General features: G+C 47.2%; 1 protein-coding gene across 1 annotated transcript in view; it reads right to left on the bottom strand.

Annotated features, from left to right (window-relative positions):
* kiaa1549l (KIAA1549-like) overlaps positions 1 to 6,665 on the bottom strand; it is a 91,470-nt gene extending 84,805 nt beyond the window's left edge. Inside the window, exon 1 of the mRNA XM_018093290.2 lies at positions 6,097 to 6,665. Within this exon, the coding sequence (XP_017948779.1) occupies positions 6,097 to 6,262 (166 nt within the window). The 5' untranslated portion in view covers positions 6,263 to 6,665. The remainder of the gene's footprint in view (positions 1 to 6,096) is intronic.
* Positions 6,666 to 9,247: the final 2,582 nt, after the last annotated feature.

Genomic DNA, 9,247 nt, shown 5'->3' on the forward strand with positions numbered 1-9,247 from the left:
TGCTATTGAATATCACTTGCTATTTAGCTGTTCCTTTTGGGTTGGGCGCAAGCAGGCAAGCACTGACACTGGGCTAAAGGGAACCCTGCTTTGCCCCAGACTAAAGCTTTGCACCCCTGTGCCTAAAGCACCAGACTTAGGTGATTCTTAACCCCCCATGTTAATTCCGCTATTGGTACCCATTCATTATCAGCCACTTTGTGAAGAGTTTGTGCCTGAATCACCCCCAGCTACACCCTGGCGTATGTGGGAGAGGGGACCATGCTACACGCCCCACTATTCCCTGCTCTCAACCATCACCCTTGTATTTAAATATAAAACTTGAGCAGGGGGCAGTTAAGCTCCACAGCAAAATCACTGCGACTACTGGAACCTTGGGAATAAGACTAATTTCATAAACTTATATTAAAACTACTGAGCCCCTATACCTTCTGGGCTCCCCATCAGGGCCGGAACTAGGGGTAGGCAGAAGAGGCAGCTGCCTAGGGTGCAACGATTGAGGGGCGCCAGGCAGGAACCTCTCCTGCCTACCCCTAGTGCTACTTTGTCATTGCCTCTGCCGTTTGTCATTAGCGGCGGTGGCAATGACCGATCTAATCGCCCCGCCCCTGTGCTTTGGCGCGCATGCGCCGTTTTGGGGGGGGGGGGAGGTGGACGGAGTTGGCCGACCGGGTTGCCTAGGGCGCCCGGTCAGCTTGGCCCGCCCCTGCTCCCCATCATTTGCAGGGTTCTGTTACCTCTATAGTTACGCCCATGTATAGAGAAGCATTAAAGGGCACCTTCAACTCTTTCCCTCACTGGAGGTGGAGAATAATGGAACATTGTTATAATAGGAACCTTGTTTCCATTGCCTTCAAACTGATATGGCTATGTAGCCACAGCCATAGTGCCGCCCATTACGGCCCCAGTTCTACATCCCATGAATACCATAATAACACATTAAAACTCACTAAATGAGAACTAAACCCCTATCCCCATTTTAACCAATGGACCCCTCTCCCCAGCAACACTGGTGCCTATAGGCAAAAGTCAGAAGTTAAAGAGACAGTAAGTAACTGTGCATGGGGCCGCTGCCAGAGGGCGAGATATACACATATACATATAAATACACACAGGAGCATTATGTGTTAAAGGGCTTTAGTAAATTTCCCACAACTTTATGGTCTCCTAGCAACAGTGTTTCCCAACAGGGAGCCATGGCAACAAGCAGGAACACTCATCCTACACTGACAATTGTAAGGTGTTCAGTGTTATCTCTGTACATTCCTGCAGTTTGTTAGTATATTGCTAACATGGGATTCTTCCCTCTGCACCCTGATCACTAGCTCTCAGCTTGGCAGCTACAGACTTAATATTAAGGGCCAATAACACCAGCAAATTAAACTGCCCTAAAGCATCTTCTGTGGCACATTTACTATATGGCACACAGCTGTGCCTCGGCTTTTCTCTGCCTGCACTTTCTCTGATGCCTAGTTGCCCGCCTTCACGCCAATATCTGCCCCATGTATCTGCCCCCAGGCCGACGCAGTGCCAGTGTGTTTTCATCTAACTTGCTGCAATGTTACCAACAACACTTTTTAAAATGGTGGGCCCTGGCCCTCGTGGGTGCCACTGTGTGCCCCTGCAGAATAGGGGGACTGGTTTGGGGAAAGGGTTTTTCATTTGCCAAGATACACAGTGGCACAGGGGGGGTGAGGGTTTAGCAATGGAAGTGATGGGCCCATGAGTAGGTAAGGCACCTATGTGCGTCCCCCAGCCCCCCCTTTCATGCCAGACACAGGCAGCACCGTATTCATACAGAAAGCAGCCGCTGGGAGTGAGGCAGGGTGCTGTCCGACCCCACTGCCCAAAGAAAAATCCAAAATATGCCCCTCCAGTTATGTCACAATTTATTTACACATATTAAAATACACAGCTTCCCTACAGGTGCTCGAAAATATTTTGCACTGCAATTGGTCACAGACTGATCAGAAGCGATTTCTCTTTGGCCAGTGAATTTATTTTACTGTAACTCCAAATCAAACCATTTGATCCGACTGCAACTCGTCGGTCATAGGTTTGGTGACGGGGCAGTAAGGAGAGAAATGCCATAAAGTGAGCTGCTGATAACAAAAAGACTGCTGGGTGTGGCCTTTGAGCTGTCTCTCTCCACAGTATTTTAAAGGGACATTAACACATTTTTAACAAATTTTGCAGTGTTCAAAGATCCACCCACAAGTTGTGGCTTGACTCAGGCCTGGACTGGGATTCAAAACAGACCTTGACATTTAAGTACCCAGAGGTGCAAACAGCCCCCACAGCCCAATAAATACTGATTGAATATGGCATCTTACAGAAGCCCCTCTGGCATTTGCCAGAACCCACAGATTGCCAGTCCGGGCCTGGCTTGACTCATTAAGGAGCTGGGAAACAGCAAGTGATCCGACTTTCAGCTCTCTAGTGAGTTTGACATAAAACTGCCCAAAATGCCATCCCCTTGAAACTGGCTCCTGCTGGTGGGTTAGTTGACCTTTATAAATTAGCTAGGGGCTTTAAATAGAAGGAGGGGTATTAAGTAGTTAAGACAATCAAATTAAGTTATTCCGCTAAGGGGCCGCATCCTTATATGCCTCCATGGCACTCTATAGGTTAATTCCCCTTTGCAGCTCTAGAGACATAAAATACCTCAGGTTCCCCTCAGTGCTAAATTAACAGAAACCTTATTTATTATTATTATTTATTCCCAGTTATTTATATAGCGCCGACACATTTCCGCTGTGTTTTACAGAGATTATTCATCATTCACATCTGTTCCTGCCCAGAGAAGCTTACAATCTAAGGTCCCTATCACATTCACACACACTACGGTCATTATGCCTGTATGTTTTTCGGAAGCCTGATTGGCTGAATGATTATTCAATAAAACAATTAATGGTTAAATTCCCAGCACAATGCCACTGCCGGTATCATAACAGCATGAAATTGTGCCCTGGGTATAAGATCGCCTGCGGTTTTTAATAAACTGATTTTGGCCCCTTGGCAACCTCTGCTAAATATGTAATGACTGGCACACTGGCAGCTAAAAATACATTCATGTATATGGGTCTCACCTACTCACCGGGGGCACATTCTCCTTCTAAGAGCCAACGTGTCGCCCTCTGTGAGGGATCAGCTATGGCCTCTTCTTTCATTTAAATAGAAGGAAATATCAGCTCATAGAGGGGGAAATTGTTCCCCACTAGCGACACTAATTGTCTTACCTCCTACCCCGTCCGGTGAACCTCTTCTTTAAAAAGGGCACCATCCCAAGGTACTGCTTCTGCTGAGTGGGCCGCCACCATCTTGTTCCTGGTTGTCAGGTGTCCTCTTTCCAGGGCACAATCACGGGCAATACAGAACATATGCCATGTGTGAACTCAAGCAGGAGACAACTGGGAGCCAGGGAGAAGATGGTGGTTGTCCCCTTCATGGCAGGTGTCCGACTCCCTGGAATAAGATACATGCCCAGGTGGCTGAGCAGTATAGTGAGAACCAGTGAGCCCAAACTGGCCATGTAGGGACGGTACTTACTGCTCTTACACCAAGCGATGGAACCAAATGGGCCACAGCCCTATCCACTGATTAGATATTATATAGTGTGTGTTGCCAGTGTGTGTGGCCATTGTCAATGACCAATGTGTAGCACACTATTATGTGTAGGAGATAGCTCCCAGCACTATTTCTACACACAAGCACCCATCCCAGTAGAACGTTTCTATGCCCAGAAAGAGATATTGCCGTGTCGAGAACCTGAAACACCACAACATCAGCACCCCCACCCACATACCATTTATTTCTAATGACTGACAGATGTCTTTGTAAAGGACATGTATGACTACAATAATAATGTTAGAAGCTCCCTGTTAGCCCACTCTACAGTCTAGGTTGGTGATTTTCTGAAATCTGCCCACCTTTGAGGTCCAAAATATGGTCAGGTCCCCATTAAATGGAAGACATTGCTGTATGGGTCATTCCCTCATAATTCCCAGACTATCTAGAACAGCAAGTGAGTGTTCATTTCAGTTCTTACCCTAAGTGACCGTCAAACTGGGCTTCCAGGAGTATCTACAGTAGATGAGCAACTAGATATTCTACCCACATCTCACCTTCAGACAGGTCTTCTCCAGCCAGGGCCATATATTTTATATAGGCACCCAAGGTGCATATACAGAAAAAAATGCAATATTTAAAAATCCCTGTGCCTGCCACACTTTTGGATAAATACGGAACCATTCATCTCATTTATTCATTCATGGTGGGTGTATGGAGGTGGAGGGTAAGTAGCCCTCTCCTATGTGCCCTGCATATGTGCCGAATGCGTAGGTGAGGGGGCGGGAGGGACCAGGACTGCACCTAGGACCCAGTTGGCACCCCCAGCATTGCCCCCAGTCACTACTCAGCGCCACAGCTCCAACTAACATTCTCCATAGTTTGCATCAGGATTGCTAAGTATTATTTTTGACCACTAGAGGTGCTGTTTCATGGGAAAACTTCAGCTACAGATCTTGCATTCAATGCAGACGCCCTGCAACTTGCGTGTTTTACAAGTGCCCCTAAACTGTCAAGTAATCACTTTGTTCTGTGTCAGTGTGTAAAACCCAAAGTGTTGAAACAGCGGTACAGAACCAACCTGTAGCCAATCAGAGCATTGGAATAGTGAGGATACAAATGGTAACAGAGTCAAATACAATACAAAGCGCCACTGTGTTGAAACCAATGGAAAATGTCCCATAAACCAAAAGGAGAATAATTCCCCTCTTAACTCTCTGAATAATTTGAGTCAATATATTCTACACTGACATTAACTCTTTCCACTTATCACCTTTATCAATGAAAGCAAGATCTGATAGGATGGGCCGAGCCAGTTCTGCCAGTGGCACCAATCATTGCCTATGGGAAACGGACTAATCCATTCAGTTGTGCTCAGACCTGTCTGGCTCTAATAGCCAATGTGGCTAACCAGTGGAATTGTAAGTGGCCAAAGATGACTACTGCCCATTAAGAAAAAAACCCATACCCCCCCAGGAAGTTCCTTTCTGCCCTACCCCAAAACCAACCTTGTCTCTCCATTCTGGGCAGAGGCCGATATGGGAATTACAGGCAGCAGCAGGACAAACAGAGCCATTAGTGCCGGCTCTTATCATTGTATCTGTGAGTCTCTTAAATAAATCAGGTGCCAGAATATACAATACACAAGCAAAGCAAAGGGGGGGGGGGGGCACAAGCCCCTATATGTGTATTTATATTGCCATTCTTTAGGTTTAGGAGCCAATAGGAATAAAGCGGCCAATTCTGATAAGTTTATTCTCTCACTGAATAATGCCTGCTATATATAAAGAATAGATCCCATCAATAAAGCCCTATAGGCCCCTCCTGGGGGGGTTCTGCTCTGCAATGGGTTTTAGCATGGAAGGTCCCACAGCACAGACACTGCGCACAGGAGACGCTACACATATAGTGAATAGGCCCCATATATACAGCCTAGGGACAGGCATTCTCATCATATAAGGGACTATTCTATTGGGCCAATACTCACACTGGCACCCTGCACATAGCCACTCATGCCCTGCACTGGCACATACTGTATATATTCAACACACAATGTCAAATTTAACTCTGTACATGCAGTTTGACTTTTAACCCCATCAGTGCTGTGCAGTGGTTACACATGCTTGCAAATAAATGCCTACTAAGAAGGTACAACACAGTGGTGCCAGGGCTGGCATACAATAAGGGCACAGTGCAGGCACAACCCCCAAGCTTGCACCATTCAATTCAGATCTGCCCAATCTGTGTCTAATTGCCAGCTGCTGTTGTACTACAATTCCCAGCATCCCCCATCAGCCTATGGTGGGAGTTGTGGTTTAACATCAGGAGGTAGCACACCATTGGGGATAAGGAGACAAAAGCATTTGGTGGGAGAAACAGAAGCCCCTGGATGGGGGTAGAGGGGCAGCAGCCAGGCTAAGGGGGGGTAACTGGGATATGCCTGTATCGGTGTATGGGGCAGATAGGGGAATGCTGCAATATGACAAGACTACACAGGTACATTAGGGCCCCCATTAGTGCCAGTCTTACCTTCCATGGCCCGTACGGGCATCTGCAGAGCTGCCATCACAGCCACAAAGAGGAGCAGCGATGCCCACCTTGCCCATGGCATTGCAGCTGTCGGGCACCCCTGCCAGCCTCTGCCTATGCACCCAATGCACCGCCCCTCATCTCCCACAGTCCCCGCCGGAGCCATCAGTGGGGGGATCGCACATCTACCCCAGGGGATCCAACCCCTCTGGGTCACAGCTCCGGAACGTTGCGACTCATTGGCAGTCAGGTTGCCGGCCCCCCGGGAGATCCTCCGCTGCAGCGTTAGGGGCACATACTGCCGGCTTGGCACTGGCTCAGGTGGGGACAGGTCGGCCCAGGTAGGGTTGGCTTGGCCGGCTGGAGGTGGGATCGATCGCTCACCGTTTGCTGTTGCTTTGGGGATGAAACTGTCATTGCAGCCTAGAGACGGCTTTTCATTGAGAAAGGGATCACGTCGCAGGCAGGAAAATGTGAGGACACCGAACGTCTGGGGAAGGGAGACACCTAGTGGCGGAATAGTGCAAGTGCATAGCCGGGCGCAATAGGGTAGCGGAATGCAAATATTAGAACAGATGTGAATCTATAGGAGCATAAAGGGTCATGGGAGTCTATAGGAGCGTAAAGGGTCATGGGAGTCTATAGGAGCGTAAAGGGTCATGGGAGTCTATAGGAGCGTAAAGGGTCATGGGAGTCTATAGGAGCGTAAAGGGTCATGGGAGTCTATAGGAGCGTAAAGGGTCATGGGAGTCTATAGGAGCGTAAAGGGTCATGGGAGTCTATAGGAGCGTAAAGGGTCATGGGAGTCTATAGGAGCGTAAAGGGTCATGGGAGTCTATAGGAGCGTAAAGGGTCATGGGAGTCTATAGGAGCGTAAAGGGTCATGGGAGTCTATAGGAGCGTAAAGGGTCATGGGAGTCTATAGGAGCGTAAAGGGTCATGGGAGTCTATAGGAGCGTAAAGGGTTATGGGAGTCTATAGGAGCGTAAAGGGTCATGGGAGTCTATAGGAGCGTAAAGGGTCATGGGAGTCTATAGAAGAGCAGAGGTTCATGGGAGTCTAGAGGAGCGCAGAGGTTCATGGGAGTCTGTAGGAGCGCAGAGGTTCATGGGAGTCTATTGGAGCGCAGAGGTTCATGGGAGTCTATAGAAGAGCAGAGGTTCATGGGAGTCTAGAGGAGCGCAGAGGTTCATGGGAGTCTGTAGGAGCGCAGAGGTTCATGGGAGTCTATTGGAGCGCAGAGGTTCATGGGAGACTATAGGACCATAGAGGTTCATACACATCCCTGCCCCAAAGAACAACCTGATGCTGTCTCACTTGTGTTACTGATGTTGATGCTGGCAATTCCCACTCACATACACCTGTATGTAACTCTGCGCTGTTGCAAAGCTATAATGCCAGTCTGGGTGAGTTCCTGACTCTCCTAACTGCCCCTTTTATATCACTTTGACTATCACATCCATGGCACATGGCACCAGTAGCACCAGACTGGGCCAAATTTGATACCAATTCTAATATGAGGAGTTTAAGTGGCCTGTACAAAGAGATGCCATAACACTATACCAGCATGGGTATTCCTTGGTACTAAGCATTAGCCAGCAGGAACAGCCCTCTGTGTTTGCTCATAGCCTGTATATAGGGGGAGATACAGTAACACCATGACAGTGTGTCTATTTCAAAAAGAACAGCCCCCTAACTGTGCCCATAGCCTGTATAGAGAGATACTATAGGGCACTGCCCTTGGAAGGCTACCAGGCTGCCTACTGTATAAATACCCAGGCCCAGACTCAGAATAGCCCCTGGCATTTCAAGCACACAAAGGCCCAAACAGACCCCCCCCCAGGCCCAATAAATAGTGACTGTCTATGGCACCTTACAGCAGCCCCTCTGGCATTTGCCAGATTCTATATATTGCCAGATCCCAGCAGAGCATTAGCAGTATTTAATCCCACAATGCATTGCAGGTATCCTCCATGTGCGGAGCATGTAATGTGTGATTATAATAATAGGCCCAGGCATTTTAAGCTGACCCTATAAGTAAGGTGTTAGGCTGTTCTCCATGTTCAAATAAATGGCTGGATGGGTGGATCATGGGCATGAATTTGGAATGACTAGGGTAGATCAGGGGTATGACCATGTGAGGGGGTCCAGATGAATGACACTATGGGGCCCCAATAACAAAACAATGATGCGCACACACGGCCATGCCCTTGATTAGGGTTGGACTGGCCCACCTACTAACCGGGAGCCCTGACCCTAGTGGGCCTCACCGATAGCAACCATGGGGACCTGTTATCCAAAATACTTTAGCCCTGAGGTTTTCCGGATAAGGGATCTAACCATAATTTGGATCTGCATACCTTAAGGCTACTAAAAAATAATTTATACATAGAACCCAGACATAATAATAATTGTTTTGCCTCCAATTAGAATTAATTATATCTTAGTTGGGATCACATACATGGTACTGTTTTATTATTACAGGGAAAAGAATATCTCTTTTTTTTAAAATTTGAATTATTTGATCAAAATTGAGTCTATGGGACATGGCCTTCCCGTAATTGGGAGCTTTCTGGATAACTGGTTTCCAGATAATGGATCCAATGACTGTATATTACTGATTTCAGAATAATAGGTAGTATTTCCCATTTAAACTAGCTAGAACTTTACTGCCCTCACCTGTTCTCCTGTCTCACTGCAGGTACAGGGAGTTGTAGTGCAATGAATACGGCTTGGGCCAAATATACTTTTTTGCCTGTTGGTTTCATCACAGAAAATTGATGGTATTGTGTGTAGTACAGTAAGAAGTATATGAGGAGGGGCTATGTAATATTGGTGGGAACGGATGGGTTGTGTGTATAGAAGGGACTAAGTATAATATACAGGGGGACGGTTATACAGGGTCAAACTATAAATCCATATTACATATAGAGATATAGATATATAGAGAAACACATATCCGAGCTACAAGGTATTTCATACAGATGTTCAACACCATCAGGACAGCCAACAGCCCAGCCTTGTTCCATATCAGGCTAAATTAGTACCACGAGGCACAGTACTGGGGGACTATTAGTAGCAATGAAATGTAGAGACATAAAGCACACAAAGTCTTGGGCTGAAGACCCCATGTGCCCAATGGATCTGACCT

The sequence above is a fragment of the Xenopus tropicalis genome, chromosome 4, assembly GCF_000004195.4.
Source record: "Xenopus tropicalis strain Nigerian chromosome 4, UCB_Xtro_10.0, whole genome shotgun sequence".
NCBI classification, from domain to species: Eukaryota; Metazoa; Chordata; class Amphibia; order Anura; family Pipidae; genus Xenopus; species Xenopus tropicalis.